Source organism: Schistocerca gregaria, chromosome 5 (assembly GCF_023897955.1).
Source record: "Schistocerca gregaria isolate iqSchGreg1 chromosome 5, iqSchGreg1.2, whole genome shotgun sequence".
NCBI lineage: Eukaryota > Metazoa > Arthropoda > Insecta > Orthoptera > Acrididae > Schistocerca > Schistocerca gregaria.
In genome coordinates, this window is record NC_064924.1 from 330864697 (window position 1) to 330889412 (window position 24716).

The window sequence follows — 24716 nt, forward strand, 5'->3', positions numbered from 1 at the left end:
AGTTGCTCCACTGAAACTGTGACTTCACGTATTCATCTGCAGTATGCTAATAATTGCGGCTACACTTTTGTTACGTGTCTGAACGCATTTTTATAGTTGCCAAGATATTTCGACGAAGTTTTTGCAGAGTTTTCTGTGGTTCTTCCTAAACTCTATGAATGCATGTTCTTTCCAATTGTCTCGTTTTTAACACATAAATTATCAAATAGTCCTATATGGAAACGGCTTACACTCAACTTTAATCACGTTTACAGTTGGTAGACATCATTGGCAGTTGGCATTACAGTTTCAGAATCGTTTGATTCTGATTGGCTAGTCACATACTGATGACTTAGCTTTATTTCGGTTCCAACTTGGGAAAGAATAGTAAAAATGTGAAAAGACCTTTGATATGTTCTGTAGAATAACACCAACGTAATGTTAGAGGAGTGTCTTATATGCTTCTAACAGTAAGAGTGATTATTTTTTTCAAAATGTGCATCGTTGTTTTTCAGCGTTGTTTGACGTGTGTACAATGTTATCTTTGGTATGTTTTTCCCCCATTTCAAGTGTCACCGTGAACATATGATCCAGGAATTTTGTTCGCAAAATAGTAGCTTATTTTAGTGACAGTTCGATTTTTACATGTAGTAGAGTTTTGTAGTATTCCCTCGTGCGATAACTACGGATATTTACAGTGCAGTCGGCAAGAACAAGATATGACAGGTAACCGGCAGTATACATTACTATCGAATGGGGAGGGGCTAACTTTACTAGAAAGTTTATCCGTATAATATGTAATGTCACTTTTGATGCTGCGGATATTTCTTTCCATGCTAGAAGTATATCATTCATACGTAGTCAATCACAAAACAAGACAGACAAATGGTGCTTTACTTTGGTTTTATGCGTCGAGTTGTGATCTACATACTTTTGCGGTCAAATTAGTGACTTAGTGTAAGTATTATTGGAATTTATACTGGAGCACTGAAGAGATTTGTGTTATTCAGTTTTATCGTAAAGCAATCGCGTCGATGAAGACAGGTGAGGATACACCAGTGTGATGTATCCAGTTCATATTATAGAGAAATAGTTCTGTGCTGTTGAGTTGGTGTTTTAATCTCATGACGTAATATACGATAAATAGATATCTTATTTGTAGTAAATAAAACAAACAAGTGTCTATGGTGTTTTGATTCTTTCTGAACAGGAACTTGGAAAACGTCCAATAATGTCCTGTTTTTTAGATTTTTTTCGTTTTTTTTTTTTTCGTTTAGATGTGTAGTTGTATGCCGAACTGGCGTATACGTTATCCATATTGATTCTGATTACTGATCGCCAATTCATGTCGATAAAAATACTATGGCATTGCATTTAAAACTGCTTGTTTACGTTATTATTCAGGTGCAGAGATGTATGTTGTTTGGTTTGTATCATACATGAGTAGATTTCATTTCATGTGAGAGTTTTGCTGCTTGTGAAAATTGTCTATACAGGCATATATTCACAATCAAGTGGGATACCATGTTGTTTAGCATCTGCCAAGCAAATTATAACATGTGGGAAATGCATCATGAATGTTGGTAGCAGTATAGGTATGCAGAGGGGGGATGCAAAATAAATTAAATTTGAAACTTCTGTCTGTTGATTAGGTTATAGTAATAGTCTGCTTGTATGATATTAAATATTAATTTCTTTCTTATTGTATGTGCGTGTTTGGGAGGGGGGCGGGGCGGAGGGGAGTAGGGGCAGTAGATAAACACAACATATAGTGAAAGTCCCACAACTGGAGAATTTAACTAAATACAAAGATAATCAACAAGTTGAGTTCGTTATAACCATGTAATTTCTCTTATGTATAAATGTATTTCTGAAGCAGTTGCAAAATGTTGGAAACTGGCTTATGATTGGCATTATTATCTGCGAGGAGCATTAATCTGACATTGTATGAATGTTTTGAACAGAGGAGCAGTGGGAAAATCTTGCTCTTACTTGTACAGCTTTTACACATCTCTGTTCTTCTTGTATATTTTCTCTATGTATGCTACCATAGTTCACAGATGTGATGCCGTTGACTCTGGTGTTTGTGTTCAACCTATTCCAAGTCCCACTTCTAAATTAATATGCTCACACCAAGGTTGAATCCCTTTTTAGTAGTCAAGGAATTTCTGTGTAATTTGCTTCTTCCAAAGTTGCATGCATTTCTTTTTCAAATGTCTCATTTCTGTAATGTAATCCTGATAGCAAATTACCACCTTTAATTTGTTAATGATAGGAATACAACTTATTATGTATTGTATCTGTGAGTTTTGACTATAGGGCACTTTAAAATATTTCTGCAACTTTTTGAATGTTTGGTATTAGTCCTCCACATAGTTGGTGCAAGAAGCGAGTTTTCTTCATTTAGTTGCTAATTAACTATTTCATTCTTTTTGTGGAAAAAAGTGGAATCATTGCTGTGTGAAAATTTTTGATATTCATGTCATTACTTTAAAAGGTTGAACTTTCTCATCTTTTCGGTAAGCCTAGTTCAAATGTTCTATGTCCAGGACACTAAACTGATAGAACTTTTGTTATGAAAATAAGCCTTTTTTTTCCTTTCTCTCTTCCTCCCACTTTTTTTAAGAGGATGAAATCTCCCACTTAAAATTATCAGAAATAATGGTCACAATTATGCAGTGCACTGAATTCATTGGGACTTCTAAACAGACCTCCTCCTTCCTTTTGAATATTTTACAGGCCTATGCATTTTGGAGACTGTTTTGCTCACAGAGTTCATATCAGCCTACGTCTAAGACCTCTACTATCTTTGCACAGTTCCTTCTGTGTGAAGTTAGCATAAATGTTTCAGAACTTGCAAGTCAGTTAATTTTCCTGAGTGGCCGGGGATAGCGATCGTGTGCATGAGGGGTGTGTGTGTGTGTGTGTGTGTGTGTTTTCGTTTCTGAAGAAGGATTTGGCCAAAAGCTAAAGGTGTAATAGTCTTGTCAATGTGCCTGTCTGCAACGCAGCGTGTAATCATTTGGGTGAATAGCAATCTATTCTTTTCATGACATTGTTAATATAACAATTTAATGTAATAAGATGAACAGGTGGTTGAGTAAGATCACATATACAAACTAGTAGTTAATCCTAAACAAACAGGAATGGTCTTTGTTCAGTAAATTATATTTAAAAAAATCTGAATTTATGCAGAAAAATATGTTCAAGTACTATACAATTGTGCCAGAGGAAAAGTTTAAATAATTTATACAAAGGAACAGTAGATTATACTCACAAGATACCTCAAACCATTTCTTCAGTTCGGAGGCACAGAAATAGTGCATTTTGTAACTTTACAAATATTGTATTAAATTTGTGTAAACAGTTAATGGGTAAATGAACATTGGAAATTGATAGTTAATGTACACAGTTAAAATTTTCTTTGGTTGTAATAATCATCAAGAAACTTTTTTTTTTTTTTGCTGCTTCAGGGAGTGAAAATTTTACGTATATTATAAGAGTGGATGTCTCTTTGCTGTGAATGCTATTTTTTACATTATTAGCAGAAATGTACTGTTACACAATCCATACATGATTTATGCTGATTACATTAGCACACTGATGAAGACTCCAAGCACATCTGTACAAGTCACAGGCTGGGGAATAATTGGACAGGCTTACAACTGGCAGACAGCAAACAGGTATGAAATTCCAAAGAAACCAAAATACTTAAATCTGTGAGAGGTAGAAGTGGGGACATGAAATTCATAGGTCTCTGGGTGGGTAATAAACAAAGCGGCACCACCAAAGAGCTCAGTTCTGCCTCCTTTCAACTTAGAAATATATCACTCATTGTGGTAGAGAATACACTACTTTGGGGGATGAAAAGTTGCTCTGTAGATCGTGTCATATGGAACCTCCAGACACACTGCCAACTTGAGGAATACGTTACCAGAGACCAGCTGTTACATACTGCTTTTGTTATTAATCAGTGAAATTATCTGTGTTATTAAACTGTGCAAAATCATTGTAAATTTACCAAAAGCCACGAGTTTAAAGTGTTCAGGCATTGATGTTTTTCAGTTCTACTTGGCTGCTCTTTTATTTCACACTACCCTCACTTAAGAGTGTGAAAGAAAAGTTGACAGATTCTGAGGAATATAACTACACACTTCAAGAGAAAGTGAATAGTGCTGCACTGTTTCAAGCAGATATGCAAATTACAACTTCAGGTTGTCCTGGAAATGTTCTGTAGGGGTTTGGGTTGCTTCAAATGACCTCATTTTTAGTTACACCATCCTAGTATGTTCAGAAAATGAACAGTTTACTTATCTAAATAAGGGAGTGGTGTCTGGCAATTCCCAGTTTGGATAATTTTAATAGTAATAGATACTTTTCAGTGTGTAAAGGCATAAGTTGCTGTCCTGTAGAATTATCTGATGTTTCAACTTCCCTTGATTCTTTACCTTGTGTCCACACTTATAACTGCTTTGTCAGTAAGTAGATCAGCAGTATGTACTTTGCACTAGAAACTTAGCTCATGTAAAGCTTATTTACTTTCTAAAGTTTTTCTGTATATTAAAGAATAATTAAGTTCACTACAGCATTAACTTCATTGGATGTACTCAAGGGCTCCATGGCTTCCTCTTGGTAGCTATCAATGGGGACTAAAATTGGTGTTAGAAAACAAATTATGTATAACATGGTCAGGAGAAGCCTTTTGATTTAAGGCCTTATTTTTGTAACACTTTTCATTTAGCTTAAAACATTTATTGGATCCCTTTCTAGTTCCCCAGGCAGAAAAATTAAACATAATTACCAGGGATTGAGTCTCGGACTTTTGCTTCAATGATCAGTGACACTGAACCGTAGGGTCTTTGCAGTCACACAACTGTACAAACCTTTCTTCTCAGATAAGTTGAAGCACTAGACACTAACAAAATGAGTGAGATAGCACAGTGGTATGACACTGGACTCACATAATGGCAGCATTTAAAGTCCCTGCCCCCCCCCCCCCCCTCCCCTCACCCCCTCACCCCTTCCTCCTACTGCCCCATCCCTCCCTCCCTCCGGACACCCATATCAATTTACATTTTTCTTTGTTTCCCTGAATCACTTAAGGCAAATGTTGGTGTAGTTCCTTTGAAGAGGACATGACTTTTCCTTTGCAATCTGAGCTGGTGTTCCTTCTCTAATGACCTTGCTGCCAACAGTACGTCAAACCTTAGTTATCCTTCTTTTTCCAGCAAAAGGATGTGATTTATTCCTAATGTATTTTATGACACCAAAACTTCTGTTCGTGGTTGTACTATGTGGCTACGTTGGGTAATGAGTCACTTTCAGCATACCACTCACAAGAACTGTGATTATGTACTCAGGAGGCTCATCAATTATACTTTATTAGAAAAGAATGAAAATTTCTCAAGTTACTTGAAATCTGCTTTCATTTCCAATCCCTAACAGCTTACTTCATGTTTGGGACTGTGTGATGAGACTTGTTGAAGGAAAAGTCTTATAGTAGTATCACATGTTGCTTTGGAATAATTATTGCATGCATTTGCATTTGTATATACATGTTACATCCACACTCTTTAACTGAAGTCAAGAACTGGTGACTAAAAGTTCAGTTACAATATCGGTAGTAAAATAATCAAATGATGTTCAGGTGAACTTCGCACTATATTAACTTACTTATGTAATAATCTTTTCATAGTGGTACTTCTCCAGCTAGCCTTAAATATTTTTCTGGCAAGCCACTGCACAAAAAGCAGATAAAACAATATTATAAATTTACTGACATGTCTCATAATTGCCAGTATATTTGAAAGATCATGTAGAACACGCTTTTAAAGACACTTATTACACAACAAAATACCCAGTGGCAAACAGTTTATATTGCAAAAAGGATAGTCAATTGAACATGCTACATTGGTGTTGACAAATGATATGCTGATACCAATAAATAAGAAATTATTCCCATTGGGAATATTTTGTGACTTAGCTAAGGATTTGTTGGTGAGTCTTGATGTCCTTGTCCAAAAGTTAACAACCTTATGGAACAGCAGATACAAAAAATTCATGGTTTCTGCATTACCAGCATGGAAGAAAGCAGTATGGACCAAATAGCCTTAGGCATTTGGAACCAGACACTATAGGGTCCTAGTTTGTGACCTCAGTGTTTTCTGAAATAAAAAAAAAAAAAAAAAAAAATGATTTTCCACTAGCCTTATCAGAAAATGCAAATTTTGTTATTTTTGCAGATGATACATCTGTATGATTAAAAAGCAGCAGCAGTTTTCTTACTGAAAAGGTAGCTAATGCAATATTTGAAAATATTAATACATGGCACAAGGTAAATGCTTTCAGTAAATCTGATATGTAGCAAAATATTAATATAGTATACACCTACGGATAAAAAATGAGGACTCTCTTGGCTATTCAGTCATCTTTGCAACCATGTCTTACACTGAATTTAGTGCAGAACTACATGTGATCCTAAAAGCAATGGACAGTTGAAGTGTCATAAGAAGGAAAAAGTTTCTTACTTGCTCATATTCCCTTAGTGATGTACAAATGTTGCAGCGGATGAACCCAGCATACAAAATGCCTACTTTTTATAGCAGGAGAAGTATGTATCACTCTGTTGTGTACCAGGACGTGTTGAGACACAGGAAAAAGACAAAGCAGGTAAACAGGTCTACAGAAAAAAATGTGACATTGCCATAGAGCCTATGGGGTGTCATTTCACTATCGAGTCAGAGACCTATGCAACTTAGGGTGTAGATGTGAGTGGCAGTAGGAAATAAGCTTCAGTTTGTGTAACCAACTATCCTGCCATGACATACCTCATACCTGTCATTCTGATGGGATGAAGTCATTCTGACCCACCTCTGATTGTTAACACTCACACTCCAGCAGAAGACTCCCTCAACCAATTCTCTGAAGCTTGCAGTGTAACAATCACTGGATGCCACATTTTAACTTAGTGCAAAGGGATTTGTTGTGAATAGGGCATTAAAATAGCACATTCTTTCTGTTTTGAAATTTACTGCTTACACTGACACACATTCATGAAAGTATACTGTTGAAGATTAGCCAGTCTGAAGTGAATATGATTTACAAAATACTGTAGAAGCAGTAGAACAAAAATGAAACCAAAACTAAATCTGTGATTGAATAACTTTTCTCCCCAGACATCGTCTGATGCAAGCAGTACAGACTGAACTACTGCATTTGGGGCAGTACCTAAATCTTTGCTCACTACAAAAAGAATATTGATGGCAGTTGCGACAGTGCAGAGTCCTTTTGGTATGAGCAGGTGATTTGAGAAACATAAGTATGATGGACCATTTTTGTTTTCAGCAGATCATGTTTATTAAGGGAGCTGAGGTGTATGACTATTTGCTTTCTTAATTAAATGTTTAGGTGTGACTGAAATGAGTATGTTACTGTTGTTACTTTCAAGGGATGAATTACAGCCCAGGATAACATGACTGTTTTATAATATATTAATCAAGCAAGTGTGACATTTTTAGTAATAGGGCACTGCCATCATGGTTGATATTTATTTCTTAGTCATCACTTTCTCTCTTCAACGAGGTTTTAATTACCTTGTAGATGAACTTCAGTGTCCATGCTGGGTGCATGCAGCATTTAATATGAATATAGTGCTTTGTCTAGGAGTGGTTTTAGAGCAGAGTTTGTGGCTTGGATTTATTCTAAATAATTGCAGACAGATTTAAGTGCTGCATGGCATGGCACATCACATCAAATTTTTGTTAGAACAATTAACAAGCTAATCACAGTTCATTTCAACTAACAGTTGCTCTTGTCGTTTACAGAATGACAAGTTTTAACACTCTCCATCATGATGGAGTTTACAGCAAACAGTTTGAAAGAATGGAGGTAAAGTGATTGCATATAATCTGTGATAAATGAACCAAAGGTCGGTGAATATCAGCTAACAACACTCCATGATTAAAATAAACAAGCAATTTACATAATTTAAATAATAAAGATAACAACTCACTGAATTGATTAAGTGTGGGAATTTTGATTGATTGTGATGAGGAGTTGTGCTGGATTAGTGAGCAATGGGAGACAGGAGTTTTGAAGTGTGGATGATGGATGGGATGTGCTGGTGAGGACATGTAATCCCAGTAGTATCTTCTGAAGGAAATGATTATTAAAATGCAGAGAGAGATGACCCCACAGTGTTTCCTTCCCTGGTGGCTACGCCATGGGAGGAACATAAGATTAAGAGACTGGGGCAGGGGTGATGCTTTCCACAATACTTGGTTTTCTCTAGGACCAATGGGGATTCCTTTTCAGCAACATAGCCATTATTCATTGTTAAGAACCTTGAGGGCTGATTTGGGAAAGTAGCAGTGATTTTGGAAATGAAAAGTGATTCAATTCTGATTAAAAGGACATCAAATGCTCAGTTGTGGATGCTGCTTGCCTGTAAAAACCTTGGTGACATTCTTGTAATTATCACCCCAAATAACAGTCTCAGTATGGTACAGGAAGTCATCTCCCACTGCGTCCTCATTTTTCAAATTGATGACAAGTTACATGCCAATTTGCAACAATGGGGTGTACATTTTTTCCTCAGTGTCCTGTAGGACCAAACTGAAATAGGATTGATACTAGAGCCTTCATCTTGGCCTTTGAAGGTTGCTTGTTTCCTGAAATGATCAAAGAGATGAAGTAACAGTGTGATGTGAAACCATATGTTCCCTCTCCCATGTGGTGCTTTATCTGCAGGAGAAATGCTGTTCATGTTAGACCTTTCTCTGTCCCCTCAACTACACCTCCTTCCATGGTTGTTGGGGCCCTCCCCCTACTTCCTCCGCCCCCCCCCCCCACCCACTTTAGGAGTGTTGACTTCCCATCCACGAGACCCGATGATCTCTAACAGCCAGATTGAGAAGCAGTGCCCTTCTCCCGCATCTCTCTCACCAGGAACAAGTCCCTCGGGATGCTTCTTTTCCAGGATTCTGCTGATCTGCAACTAGGTACCAGCCAATGACTGAAGGGGCCACAGGTTGCTGGTTACAGGAGTTTACTTCAAAGACAAAGGAGGTTCCGGCAGTCCCCAGCCCACCAGACACTACAAATTCCAATCCTATATCGAAGGCAGCCATGGGGCGCCAGATCCCCCTCCCTCCCCCCCCCCCCCCCCCCCCACTCACGCACAACATGCATTGGAACTGATAAGTATTAATGCTGTATCCTCATAAGCAGTGGCAGCAGGCAACCCGGGGTAAGACCTTTCTCGGTCCCTTTATGCCCACACGGGATACAAATGGTGTGATCCTCCAGTGGAACTGCAATGGTTTTTTCTACCACCTGGACAAGTTAAGACATCTGTTATTCGTTTTCTTACTTCTCAGTATTGCAAACTCCAACCTGCTACTCCCCCACCCCACCCCTTCCATGGCTATCAGAGTTATTTGAACTGTGACAGAGTATCGAGTGGAGTGACTCTATCTGCTGCAGACATGTCACTTGTTAAGACTGTGGCTGTTCTTGTGAGCAAGTCTCTGGATTTTTCAGTCAGTAACGTGTATCTCCCTCCTGATGGTGAAGTATCACATACCTCCTTGTCTGCACTAATTTATCAGTCCTCCACCCCTACCACTCTTCCTCATTTTGGGTGCATTCAGTGCCCACAATCCCTTGGGAGGTGGAACCATGACCACTGGCCGCAGAAAAGCTATCGAAACTTTGCTTGGATATTGGTGTACCAACACACTTCAGTGTGACATATGGATATTATTTGCCATAGATCTTTTGTTTTCAGCCCTGGTCTTCTCACCTCCATCCCCACGACGATCTGTGTGACAGTGATCATATTCCATATGACAGTGATCATTTTCTGATCATAGTGTCCTCCTCTCAGTAACAATCACTTGCCTTTGCCTCTGACATCATCCTTAGCATCCTGCCACACAGCCGCATTGATGCATGTGTCCAGAGTACAGACATTCCTACTTCTCAGTATTGCAAACTCCAACCCACCCCTCCCCCTCCCCACCCCTTCCATGGCTATCAGAGCTATTTGAACTGTGACAGAGTGTTGAGTGGAGTTTCCACAAACATTATTGACTCTGTATGCTGCAGGCATGTGTCATTTAATAAGACTGTGGCTGTTCTTGTGAGCAGTCATTCTATTGGCAATAGACCTAGGGATCTTCTATTTTTAGGGAACTCCCGTCAGAATAATGTATGTTGGTGGATTTCTGAAACTGCTGTGGCCAGTAGAGATTGCAGAGGACTCTTCAATGCCATAAGTGACATCCAGCAATGGAGAACCTCATTGCTTTTAAACAGCTCTGTGCTTGGGTCACCACCAAATAAAATGATAGGAAGAAGACTGCTGGAAATTGTGTGTTACTACCATTTGACTGCATACCCCTCCTTCATAGGTTCGGGCAAAGTTTTGTCATGTCTGTGGACACCTGTTCCTTACAATGAATGCTGTTGTCTGTGTTGACCCAGATATTTTTGCTGTACATTTTGCTTTGCATCATGCTCGGGCCTCTCTTTCTGAGAATTGTGAGCCTGCATTTAACGTCCTCAAGCAGTGGATGGAACTAGTTCACTTACCTTTCGCCACACTTCACCTGTCGTCGTATAATGCTCTGTTTAGCACGTGGGAATTTCTAAGTGCTCTAGCCCTTCACGGAGACACGGCTCCGGGGCCAGACTGCATCCACAGCCAAATGCTCAAACACCTATCAGTGGATTGCCAATGTCACGTCCTTGCCATTTTCAGCTGTATCTGGAGTAAGAATGAGTTCCTATTCTGTGGTGAGAAAGCGTGATTGTTCTGGTACTGAAACCAGGTAAACAGCACTTGAGATGAGAACTGTGTCCCAATCACTCTCACTAATGTTCTCTACGAGTTGCTCAAACATATGATGAGCTAGTACCTGTATTGGGGTCTTTTGGCTCCATTGTAGGACAGTTTATGTCGAGGCCATTCTTCGGCTGACAATTTGGTCTGCCATCCATCAGCTTTTGCCCCGCCTCAACACCTTGTCACTGTCTTCTTCCACTTGCAACAGGCTTATGACACCACATGGTGTCATCGCATTATCATTACCCTACGTGTGTGGGGTCTCCAGTGCTGGCCCTCCAGTTATTGTCCAGAACTTACTGTCACACTGTACTTCGTGTGTTTAAGTAGGTGCTTCCCATAGTACCCCCTGGAACTCTGTGTTGAGTGTGCCCATTTTTCTAGTGGCTATTAATGGTGTAACTGTTCTTGTGGAGGCTTCAGTGTCACCCTCCCTGTATGCTGAAGACTACTGAGTTTACTATTGCTCCTCCACTGAGAGTGTTGCTGAATGTAAACTGCAGGGTGCCATACAGAAGGTGCAGCCCTTGGCCCTCACCCATAACTTCTGGTTTTCAGCCACCAAGAAATGTCCACTACTGTTGCCATCATACTCAACTGAAATACTATCTCGATGACCAATTGCGTGATGTGGTGGGGTCCTATTGCTTTGTTAGACTGCTCGTCGATGCTTGGCTGATGCGACTTCTACATCTTCATCAATTTAAGTGAACTTACTGGTCACACCTCAGCACTCTTCGCTGCCTCAGTAAACAGCAGCTAAAGTACAGACCACTCTACACTTTCGCAGCTTAGCAATGCTCTTATGCTGTCCCATTTTGGTTAGGAGAGTCTGGCATATGTCTTGACATTGCCTTCAGCATAGTGGATGGTGGACCTGATACACCATTGTGGGAATTACGTTGCCACAGGTGCTGTTTGTGGACCGGTGATCTGAACAGCCAACTCGCAGAGGCTGGGGTCCGTCCACTGCAGATCAGGTGCTGATAATTACTGTTCAACTGTTTGATACACATTCATTACTCCTCGAGCAGCTGAAACAACATTTCTTTTTCCCTAGTTGGGAGACCCACCACCCACATCAACAACCCAGGAATGGAATCAAGATTACAGTTGGCATGCAGTGTCTGCTGTGAACTCCAGCTTCCTCCACTGTCACCTCTTGTTAGGTAGCAATTGTGTCCACTCCCAGGGAGTGCATCCCATCCTCAGATCTATTTAACCCTATTCTTTGGACTGAAAGGCTATTGACCTCTTGGTTTTTCTCCACCTGTTCCAGACCATTCTTAATGCAGTTCTAGGTTCAGAACTTGTGTATACTGACTTACCGACGGCTCTACAGATGACAAACTGGTTTTGCTTACACACTTCCAAGGTACAGCGAACAACTCTACTTGCTGAACGGATAAGGTGTATTCACTGCAGAGTTTGTGGCCATTGCTCCAGCTCTCATACATGTTTGTTCTTGCACTGGTGAGACATTCTTAATCAACAATGACTCCATGATTAGTTCCTCTCTGTTTCTTCTTTGTCTCTGTTATTACAGCAATGTTTATATTTCTATGTTTGAAGTTTTCTGTAAGCTCTAATTCCTTTGTATTAAAACCTGTCATATTCCAAGTACCTAACACCAAGTCATTTTTGTTTATCACAGCCTTGTCATTGACTTTGAGAACTATCCATCTTATTCCTTGGAGACGTGAGTTTAGCTGATCACACACCACCTACCCTGTGGGACTGTTTTAAATGAAGAGTACCTTCTCCTAGATAGAATATTAACCAGGGCTTAAGAGATCTACCTCCCCTTTTCCTCTCTGTTAATTAAACCCCAACAGAGATGGTTGCTCCTTCTGCTCTTGAAGTTATTATACAGAGCACCTGTACCCTCATTACCTCATTGACCATTGCAGTAATTGGACTAACCCTGGCAAGAATCAATACAACCAAGAGAAAGAAGCAAGCAGAAGTGTGACAGGGGTAAGAGGGTGAATGTGGGTGACACTCTCAAGTTAATAAAATCTTCGGAAAGAGAATAATGATGACAAGACAGTAAACCAATGACAAATATAAAAGAGTAAGAATAATTAAAAACATGGGAAGGGCAGGAGCTAAGCTGGACCACCGAGCAAGCATAGCCATGAGCCCCCTGGGTCACAGCAGGCTTCCCTATAATCTCTCAAGCAGCCACTGTGAGCAACGTGCCCTACCTCACATAGAGGAGTAGAAACCACACTCACAGGTAAAACACAAGACCAAGTCAAACAGTTGGCATCATCTGCTAGCACCAGAGGCAGTGTATCAGCAAGTTACACTGTCCAGGATCTCCTTTCTTATCTTTATCGAGGTGGACAGTCATATTGTCTTGACCCTAGGTCACATTGGGATCCAAGGGAACAAACCTGGTGACATTTTGCCAAGTTGTCTATCAGGATGCCATTTTGGGGATGCGGCTACTGGAACCAAGCTTTTTGTGTTATTGAGTACGGCAGAAGTGAATTGACGACAGTTCTTCAGCGTGCATTTCGAACGAAGTATGGTGTTAAACCTCCTGATAGGTGGTTTATTAAACGTTGGTATAAACAGTTTACAGAGAAAGTCAACTACTAGAGGCGATGGATCGGCCGCCAGGCAGCCCGTGACAGAGCACTTCATCACTGGCCTCCAAGAAGCCCTGATGTTACCCCCTGCGATTTTTTCTTATGGGGGTATGTTAAGGATATGGTGTTTCGGCCACCTCTCCCAGCCACCATTGATGATTTGAAACGAGAAATAACAGCAGCTATCCAAACTGTTACGCCTGATATGCTACAGAGAGTGTGGAATGAGTTGGAGTATCGGTTGATATTGCTCGAGTGTCTGGGGCCATATTGAACATCTCTGAACTTGTTTTTGAGTGAAAAAAAAACCTTTTTAAATACTCTTTGTAATGATGTATAACAGAAGGTTATATTATGTTTCTTTAATTAAATACACATTTTTAAAGTTGTGGTTTTCTTTTTGAATCACCTTGTATTACAATGTAACTATATCTGCAAATCAGACAGAGAATGGCTTCAAAGGAAAGAATCCAATCAGATCGAAAATAATAATAAATGAGAAAGTTTTAGAACAAGTATCCCACTTCAGTTACGGTATCTTGGAAGTGATATATGTTGGTTTTAACTATGACAGAGACATTGAGAAGAAGGTTAATAAATATCACCGAACTGTGAACAGCTGAAAGAACTTGGTGAAGAGAAATAAGAAAGAAACACAAATTAGATTCCACAAAATTACTGCTGTGCCTACTCTTGTATATGGTTCCGAATAATGGACAAAAATAGAAAAAGAAAAAACCACGTATACAAGCAGAAGAGATGAAGTTAATGAGATATCAGTCTGTGATAAAAGGGATAAAATAAGGTATGAAACAATAAGATCATATTTAAAAATTTTATCACTTAATGATATGATGCCATTGAACTTGATGATGTTGCGTGTGGCAACAGGTTGTGCCTCTGGGTAGTTACCTCTGACCACGATTTGGCAGTGGCCATTCGTTCAGATTGATAGTTGGTTGGTGATCAAACCCATGTAGAATGCTGTTCAGTAATTACATCAGAGCTGATATATGTCACAACGTCTTTCACAGGTGGCCCAGCCTCTAATAGGATGTGACTGGGGTTGTTTGTGGTGGGGTTTCCACTGTGGTATGACCCATGTGGCAAGAGGCTGGGAGTAGCTGTGATGTAAGGATGGTCTAGGATGGTGTTTGGATTGAGTTAGCAATGAAATGCCACTTAAGGAGTGGGAAGGATTGTGGGTTGGATGTTCCCAGGCATGGTGACAAGTAATTGACTGATTCAATGTAGATGCCACAAGTTCCTCTCTAGTGCCAAGCTCTTCACCTCAGAGTACCACTTCTGCCTAAGGGGCTCACAGTTTTTTTTTGTGCATTCATGCATGGCATACATCCAGGCTACATTTCCTTCCTCGTGCTCCTTCCTCCCTATCCTCATTCCTTTCCCTCTTCGCAGCCTTCCCCCATCTTGGTGTTGTTCCTTATGTCAACCTGGCTATCCACCTGACTTTTTTGTGTTCCTTCCAGTTTTTTTCCCTTGCCTATTCATTTTCATCCTTTGTTTGTAGAATTTTTGGTCCCCTTTTCGGGTTTGAACTCCTCTTCTGAATTTTCTCTTTTTAGTTTTAACCATTTGGGGAAGAACTCACTCCGTAGCATCTCTACAGTGTGTGGAGTCCTCTTCCGCCCTACTACTTCCCCTCTTCCTTCACTGCCGGAGCCCTCAACCCCCCTGCTCCTCACCCCTCTCCCCTCTCCGTCGCCCGCCCCTCTCCTTCCCCTCTTCTTTCCCTGCCATAGAACCCCCCCCCCCCCCCCCCCCCCGCCTCCCAACCCCTCCCTCCCCAGTAGGTCACCAGCTTGTGCAGCCCAGCCAGTCCTCGTCGTTGGGTTGATATGCATCCGTTTGGTTGAGCCCCCTGACAACACAAGGATAACACTTCTGTTACCTGAGCTGTTGCCTCCCCGTGTATGTCTAGGAGTGGTTGCTTGTCATTCTGGAACATTGCAACTCTGGGCAATGGTAGCTGCACTAGATGGCCCTTGCTGTGGTGGCCTTGGGGAGAGCACCTGATTGGAGTGTGTGGTATTAGGATGGATGCTTTGTAGATGAAACATATTAAGCTCCAAAAAACTGTCCGCTTCTACAACTGTCTCTTCACTTGGTAATGGATCATTTACTGCTGCTTCTTAAGGTACTGTGGCCTTCCCTTCTCTGGCTACACCCTGGCAGGAGGGCCAGGATCACCAGCTTGAGGTGAAACACTTTCACTTTCCCCACTACCTGGTGTGCACTAGGACTGATGGGGACACACACCCTGCCACCAAGCCATTATTTTTTGCGGAAAACATCAAAACACAAGTTTGGCAAAATGGAGTCTCATTAAGCTGCAATCGGGTCTGCTGTTGATCAGAACTACTTCTGCCACCCCGTCTGGAGCCCTTCGTGCTTGTGACCACCTTAGCAACATCCTGGTGTCCATTACCCCTCACCAGTCTTTGAGTATGGGTCAGGGAGTTAGTTTTCATAAAGACCTTATCCTTCAAATTGATGAGGAACTCTAGTCCAATCTGGAATGATGGGACATTCGTTTTGTTCAGCGTGTTCAGATAGGTCGTAAGGATGCTCACACTGAAACAGGTGCCTTTATTTTTGCCTTTGAGGGAGATACCCTCCTGGAGAATGTCGAGGTTATGTATTATTGGTGTGGCTGAAGCTGTACATCTCACACCCGTAAGGTGTTTTTGATGCTTGCATTTCGGGCACATTTCTTCCTGCGGTATGGCGGACCCACTATGCAGTGGATGTGGACACCCACTTCATGAGACGAGCCCCTGTGGTCCGCTGCCCATGTGTGTTAATTGTTACAACCATCAACCTCTACACTCTTCAGATTGCCTGCTTTGTAAGGAGAAAAAGTCCCTGGGTTGTTTATCCTAAACTGAGGCTTATCAGAAATTTGACCGACTTCACCCTGTGTCGATAACATCTAACGTTCCCCCTCCTTCCTCTTTTCTCAGTCTCGCCCACTCTCCTTTCCTCCTCCCCTGTTGTTTCCATGCTCTCCCCTGTGGGTACAACTCCCTCTCCCCATCCGGAGAAGTGTTTCCCTTCTTCAGTGCCTGCCAGTGATGGGTGTCTGGACACCTCACCCTAGCATCTCCCAGAATGGAGTCCTGGTGTCAGAACTCAGCTGTGGGACCCACAGTCTGTGCACCTCAAGATGGCCTACTCTCTTTCAGTTCCAGATCTCTCCCTCCGTACCCTATGGAGGTCTCAGGACAAGACTGACCCCCCCCGCCCTCCTCTCCCTGGTGACCCTGGAGGTGCTATCTCTCTCCTTGCAACCTGGGTGCCACCTCTTATTTATGGATGTCATTGAGTCCTTGTTCGTGATGGATGGACCAGATAGCATGATTGGTTCCACCTGTTCGCTTCAGATTTGGATCCCTGTTCCATGCTTACTTAATGGAACTGTCACCTCCTGGAGTTACAATCACTTATTTCTTGTTACTTGGTAGCTTGTCATTCTCCAGGAATCTCATTTTACTGATGCTCACTCACAACCTTGCATGGATCCCATGGTTTCTTTCAGAACCAGATGAGCCAATTGAGGGCTTTTGGTGGTGTTTGCACATTGTTCCTTACATACGTTATTAGTACATGTATCCCTGTAAGTACCACATTAGAATCTGTTGCCATCTGGGTCCACTTGGACTCTGCTGTCACTATTTGCAATCTCTATCTCCCCCTTGATAGGCCACCTACACCTGTTGCCCTAACTGCCCTCCTTCAGTAGACCCCCCCCCCTCCCTGCCACCCCTTCCCCCCACTTCCATCACTTTTGTGGGGCAGTACTTTTTAGTTTAGTCAGGGGCTCCTTTTTTTATTTTACATATCTAGTTCCATAGGACCAATTTGAGGATCAGGTCTCTAGTGTCAAGGAATGCGCCAGTACATGAAATTACAACATAAAAGTAATAACACATAAAATTAAATGTGTATGGGCAAAAAAAAAGGGGGGGGCGATCCATAAGTTACGTAAATGCAATCAACAAGATAACACAGGAATCAGCTTAATTTTTCAAGGAAGTCCTAGGCAGAATAGAAGGACTGACCCATGAGAAAACTCTTCAGCTTTGATTTGAAAGTGAGGTGAATACCTGCTAAGATTTATGGATTCTTGTGGTAGCCTATTGAAAGTGGATGCAACAGTGTACTGCACATCGTTCTGCACAAGAGTCAAGGAAGTGCAATCAAAATTCAGATTGGATTTCTGCCTATTATTAAGCGAGTCAAAGCTGCTAATTTTTGAGAATAAGCTGATGTTGTTTACAAGAAACGACAGAAAAGAATATATATATGGGAAGAGTTACCCCAAAATATAATACTGCATGTCGTAAATGAATGAAAATAAGCAAAGTAGACCACTTGTTGTGCCAAACTATCACTTATGTCAGATACTGTTCAAATAGTAAAAATGGAAGTATTAAGTCTTCAAACAAGATCATGAACATGGGATTTCCACGGCAGTTTACTATCTATCGAAATACCAAGAAATTTGAACTGTTCTGTTTCGCTAATCATATGCCCATTCTGTGAAATTAAAATGTTGGGTTTTGTTGAATTGTGTGTTAGAAAATGTAAAAAGTGAATCTTACTGTGATTTAGTGTTAATTTATTTTCTACAAGCCATGAATTTGTCTCATGAACTACACTACTTGAAAAAGTGCCGATATTGCAAACGACATCCTTTACTTCCAAGCTAGTGTCATCAACAAACGGAAATATTTTAGAATCACCCGTTACACTATAGCGCATGCCATTTATATGAAAAAGGAACACAGGAGTGGCCTCAGTACTGATCCCTGGTGTACATCTTCCCCCTCCCAATTTGACCCTGCCCCACTCAGACTCCCTATCATAGCCATTCTCAACACTGTGGATAATGACCTTTTGCTGTCTGTTGTTAAAGTAAAAAGTTGTGAGCTACTCCCTGTATTCTGTAATGGTCCAACTTCCGAAGCAATATTTTGTGTTAAACACAATCAAATGCCATGGTTAAATCAAAAGAGACGCATAATGTTCGAAACCTTTTGTGTAATCCATCCAGTACCTGACAAAGAAGAGAGAATATAGCAATTTCAGTTGTTAAACCACTTCGTAAACCAAACTGTACATTTGATAGCAAATTATGTGAAATAGAATGATCAATTATCCTGACATACAAAGCATTTTTAATAACCTGAGCAAACACTGATAGTAAAGAAATAGATCTGAAGTTATCTACATTTTTCCCTTTCTCCCTTTTTTATAAAGTGGCTTTACTGGCTCTGAGCACTATGGGACTTAACATCTGAGATCATCAGTCCCCTAGAGCTTTTTTTTGTGGGCATCAGTCTACTGATTGGTTTGATGTGGCTCACCACAAATTCCTTTCCTGTGCTAACCTCTTCATCTCAGAGTAGCACTTGCAACCTATGTCCTCAATTATTTGCTTGACGTATTCCAATCTCTGTCTTCCTCTACAGTTTTTGCCCTCTACAGCTCCCTCTAGTACCATGGAAGTCATTCCCTCATGTCTTAGCAGATGTCCTATAATCCTGTCCCTTCTCCTTATCAGTGTTTTCCACATATTCCTTTCCTCTCCGATTCTGCGTAGAACCTACTCATTCCTTACCTTATCAGTCCACCTAATTTTCGACATTCGTCTAAGGCACCACATCTCAAATGCTTCGATTCTCTTCTGTTCCGGTTTTCCCACAGTCCATGTTTCACTACCATACAATGCTGTACTCCAGACGTACATCCTCAGAAATGTCTTCCTCAAATTTAGGCCGGTATTTGATATTAGTAGACTTCTCTTGGCCAGAAATGCCTTTTTTGCCGTAGAGAGTCTGCTTTTGATGTCTTCCTTGCTCCATCCGTCATTGGTTATTTTACTGCCTAGGTAGCAGAACTCCTTAACTTCATTGACTTCGTGACCATAAATCCTGATGTTAAGTTTCTTGCTGTTCTCATTTCTACTTCTTCTCATTACTTTCGTCTTTCTCCGATTTACTCTCAGACCATACTGTGTACTCATTAGACTGTTAATTCCGTTCAGCAGATCATTTAATTCTTCTTCACTTTCACTCAGGATAGCAATGTCATCAGTGAATTGTATCATTGATATCCTTATTGTCGAGTGCTTTTTCCAGGTCGACAAATCCTATGAACGTGTCTTGATTTTTCTTTAGCCTAGCTTCCATTATTATCCGTAACGCCAGAATTGCCTCTCTCGTGCCTTTTCTTTTCCTAAAGCCAAACTGATTGTCACATAGCGCATTACCAATTTTCTTTTCCATTCTTCTGTATATTATTCTTGTAAGCAGCTTCGATGCATGAGCTGTTAAGCTGATTGTGCAATAATTCACGCACTTGTCAGCTCTTGCCGTCTTCGGAATTGTGTGGATGATGCTTTTCCGAAAGTCAGATGGTATGTCGCCAGACTCATATATTCTACACACCAATGTGAGTAGTCGTTTTGTTGCCACTTCCCCCAATGAATTTAGAAATTCTGATGGAATGTTATCTATCCCTTCTGCCTTTTTTGACCGTAAGTCCTCCAAAGCTCTTTTAAATTCCGATTCTAATACTGGATCCCCTATCTCTTCTAAATTGACTCCTGTTTCTTCTTCTATCACATCAGACAAATCTTCACCCTCATAGAGGCTTTCAATGTATTCTTTCCACCTATCTGCTCTCTTCTGTACATTTAACAGTGGAATTCCCGTTGCACTCTTAATGTTACCACCGTCGCTTTTAATGTCACCGAAGGTTGTTTTGACTTTCCTGTATGCTGAGTCTGTCCTTCGGACAATGATATCTTTTTCTATTCGAGTTGGGATGGAAGTCATTACAGCATAGACTTTTTCGTCGCGGCGAGACCTTTTTACGAAATTTCAGTCACCAACTTTCTCTTCCGAATGCGAAAATATTTTGTTGAGCCCAACCTACATAGGTAGGAATGATCATCAAAATAAAATAAGAGAAATCAGAGCTCGAACAGAAAGGTTTAGGTGTTTGTTTTTCCCGCTCGCTGTTCGGGAGTGGAATAGTAGAGAGATAGTATGAGTGTGGTTCGATGAACCCTCTGCCAAGCACTTAAATGTGAATTGCAAAGTAGTCATGTAGATGTAGATGTAGATGTAGATGTAGATGTAGATATGTCTTCACATTTTTCCTGCAGTCATTTCGTCTTAGCTTCCCTGCACTTCCTATTTATTTCATTCCTCAGTGACTTGTATTTCTATATTCCTGATTCTCCCGGAACATGTTTGTACTTCCTCCTTTCATCAATCAACTGAAGTATTTCCTCTGTTACCCATGGTTTCTTCGCAGCTACCTTCTTTGTACCTATGTTTTTCTTCCCAACTTCTCTGATGGCCCTTTTTAGAGATGTCCATTCCTCTTCAACTGTACTGCCTACTGCGCTATTCCTTATTGCTGTATCTATACAGTTAGAGAACTTCAAACGTATCTCGTCATTCCTTAGAACTTCCGTATCCCACTTCTTTGCGTATTGATTCTCTCTGACTAATGTCTTGAGCTTCAGCCTACTCGTCATCACTACTATATTGTGATCTGAGTCTGTATCTGCTCCTGGGTACACCTTACAATCCAATATCTGATTTCGGAATCTCTGTCTGACCATGATGTAATGTAATTGAAATCTTCCCGTGTCTCCCGGCCTTTTCTAAGTATACCTCCTCCTCTTGTGATTCTTGAACAGGGTATTCCCTATTACTAGCTGAAACTTGTTACAGAACTCAATTAGTCTTTCTCGTCTTTCATTCCTTGTCCCAAGCCCATATTCTACTGTAACCTTTTCTTCTACTCCTTCCCCTACAACTGCATTCCAGTCGCCCATAACTATTAGATTTTCGTCCCCCTTTATATACTGCATTACCCTTTCAATATTCTCATACACTTTCTCTATCTGTTCATCTTCAACTTGCGACGTTGGCATGTATACCTGAACTATCGTTGTCGGTGTTGGTCTGCTGTCGATTCTGATTGGAACAACCCGGTCACTGAACTGTTCACAGTAACATACCCTCTGCCCTACTTTCCTATTCATAATGAGTCCTACACCTGTTGATATTACCCGATACTCATCTGACCAGAAATCCTTGTCGTCCTTCCACTTCACTTCACTGACCCCTACTATATCTAGATTGAGCCTTTGCATTTCCCTTTTCAGATTTTCTAGTTTCCCTACCACATTCAAGCTTCTGACATTCCACGCCCCGACTCGTAGAACGTTATCCTTTCGGTGATTATTCAATCTTTTTCTCATGGTAACGTCCCCCTTGGCAGTCCCCACCAGGAGATCTGAATGGGCGACTATTCCGGAATCTTGCCGATGGAAAGATCATCATGACACTTCTTCAACTACAGGCCACATGTCCTGTGGATACACGTTACGTGTCTTTAATGCAGTGGTTTCCATTGCCTTCTGCATCCTCATGTCGTTGATCATTGTTGATTCTTCCGCCTTTAGGGGCAATTTCCTACCCCTAGGACAAGAGAATGCCCTGAACCTCTAGCTGCTCCTCCGCCCTCATTGACAAGGCCGTTGGCAGAATGAGGCTGACTTCTTATGCTGGAAGTTTTCAGCCGCCAACTTAGAACTGCTTAAACCTAACCAACCTAATCACATCACACACATCCATGCCCGAGGCAGGATTCGAACCTGCGACCATAGCAATTGCACGGTTCCAGACTGAAGCGTCTAGAACTGCTTGGCAACACCGGCCGGCAGTGGCTTTACTTGGGTTGGGTTGTTTTGGGAAGGAGACCAGACAGCGAGGTCATCGGTCTCATTGGATTAGAGAAGGATGGGGAAGTAAGTCGGCCCTGCCCGTTCAGAGGAACCATCCTGGCATTTGCCTGGAGTGATTTAGGGAAGTGGCTTTACTACTGAGTACTTTAATCATTCGGGAAACTGACCATTCTTAAACAAAAAATTACAAATATGGCTAAGTACAGGGCTAAAATGTACAGCACAGTACTTAAATATTCATATCCATGAGTCTGTATTCTGCTAGGCACTCCATCATATCCATGAGAGTCTGTAGTCTTTAGTGATTTAATTATTGTCTCAATCTCCCCCTTGTCAGTATCACAGAGGAGTATTTCAGACATCAGTCTTGGAAAGGGATTTTGCAAGAGAATTATGTGAGTCCCTGTAGAAACTATGTTTTTATTTAATTCACCAGCAATCCTCAGAAAGTCATTGTTAAATACTGTACGTATATCTGACTTATCAGTAACAGAAATATTTTTACTATGAATTGACGTTATATCATTGACCTTGTGCTGCTGACCACACACTTCCCTAACAACTGACCATATTGTTTTTCTTTGATCCTGTGAAATAGCTGTTCTATTTGCATATCACATACTCTTTGCCTTCCTAAGTGACAAATTTTTTGCAGACAATGACCTGTGCTTTTTAATTACCAGTTCCCATACTTATTTTAGTGCCACATAGGCACTTTCTCTGCAACTGATGGTTTGACTTCTGTGATAGTGCCCACTTCCCATTGATTCTCTCACTCCCCTCCCACTCCCACTAGCCATGTTAAGCTGCTGGGCTTTCCATCATGCTGATTGTCCTCAATATGTCTCCCAGGTTGTGATTACGCCTTCTTTGCCAGGTTGTATTGATGCAGTTGTTCGTGATCTGATAAGATAATGTATGCTGCCGGCATTGCTGTTCCATGCTCGATGAGCCCCATTCGTAAACAGCCAGTTCCGTGGTTGACATGGCCATTGTCACTACCATATAGAAACATCTTCAGTGGCACCAGTCCTCTTTCGGTCTTATTACTTTTAGTCTTTGTGCGAAAGCCCTTTACTTAATAAAACAGAGCAAGCAAGTCGGTTGGGAAAGCAGTGTCTCCTTTCTAGGTTCTTCTGCCCCATTGTCATGGTTGTGGGCTACACTACACACCCTGCACAGCTGTCAATGGCAGTCTTCCATTGCAGGCTTTGTCCTTCCAGGCCTTGCCCTTCCAGGTGGCCATCGTACGAATCCATCAGTTCTTGTGGCACACCTTGCAATGCATTTTGCGACTGAACTGGCATCAGCTTCCTATCTAGACACTTTTTTTTGTCCAGGAACAGTGGGTGGAAGCTTCCCACTTAAGTTTTACCCCTTGTCAGATGGAATCCTATAATGAACATGTTACTGGTTGGGAACCTCTTCCAGCCCTCAGCAAACAGGTGACGCGGAAACTGCTTCTGGAGATGGGCATCTCCAAAGCTGATATATGTTCTACGTTATATCACAGGGTTTTCAGGCTTTGGCAGATGGAATGGCATAACAGTATGCATAAAAAGCTGCATGTCATTAAGGAGATGACAAATGTGTGGAAGTCTTCCATGCGGTCCTCTCACAGGGAATAAATTTTCCTCTCCGGCTCCGAATTGGGCATACATGGCTAACGCATGGTTACCTACTCCGTCGCAAGGACCCACCTGTGTGTCGCTGTGGCTCCCAAATGACAGTCATCTGCCTCTTGCTGGACTGCCCACTTTTAGCTGCTCTTCAGCAGACTTTTAACTTTCCCAGCTCCCTACTTTCGGTGTTGGGTGACGATGCCTCAGCAGCAGCTTTAGTTTTAAGTTTTATCTGTGAGAGTGGGTTTTATACTTCTATGTAGGTTTTAGCGCATATCCTTTGTCCCTCTGTGTCCTCCACCCTATTGCTTTTGGTATGAAAGTTTTAATGTGTTGCAGAGTGGCTGGCTTTCTCTTTTTATTATCATGGCCAGCCAGCCACTGTAATCTGCTTTCCTGTTTTATTCTCTTCTGTTTCGAGCATCTCTGTTGTTTTCTTGTCCTCTTTTGTTCCATTTAGGGTTCATTGCCTTCCCTTCATTCTTGTGGTTTTTCCTTTCTTTTTGTTTTGTGTTGTCTGTCTTGTCTGTTTCATTCTCACACTTGTGGCATTGTTTTATTAGGAACAAGTGACTGATGACTTCATAGTTTGGCCCCTTGCCCTCTCTTTTAAACCAACCATCCAACCGGCCCTTAGCGCCTTCCCATGATTCCATCCATAACCAGCTGCTTCAACATCTCAGTCCTCCACAATGACAATATATGACCTGTGTTTCCTGCAAGTTAACTTGAATGGATGTTGGATTGTTGGCTCATTTCAATCATCAAATCTTGGAACTTTGTTTCTCCGTAACAGTGCAGCTTTTGGGAGGGACGATCTCCGTCATTTGCAGGCCTTTTCTGAGTGTCACCATCTTGTCACATAACGCCTATGACAGCTT

At 41.3% G+C, this 24716-nt stretch overlaps 1 protein-coding gene across 6 annotated transcripts in view; it reads left to right on the forward strand.

Annotated features, from left to right (window-relative positions):
• The first annotated feature begins 335 nt into the window (after nt 1–335).
• LOC126272187 (cap-specific mRNA (nucleoside-2'-O-)-methyltransferase 2) overlaps nt 336–24716 on the forward strand; it is a 298755-nt gene continuing 274374 nt past the window's right edge. Inside the window, exon 1 of one of the 6 annotated variants that reach the window (XM_049974866.1) lies at nt 336–449. Coding sequence is in view for 2 of the 6 variants with exons in the window: in XM_049974867.1 (XP_049830824.1) it covers nt 699–705 (7 nt within the window). In the remaining 4 variants the exon portion in view is untranslated. Of the gene's footprint in view, nt 450–475; nt 706–745; nt 937–3640; nt 3663–24716 lie in introns of those variants that run through there. The other 5 variants (XM_049974867.1, XM_049974862.1, XM_049974863.1 and 2 more) reach the window with 5 other exon arrangements.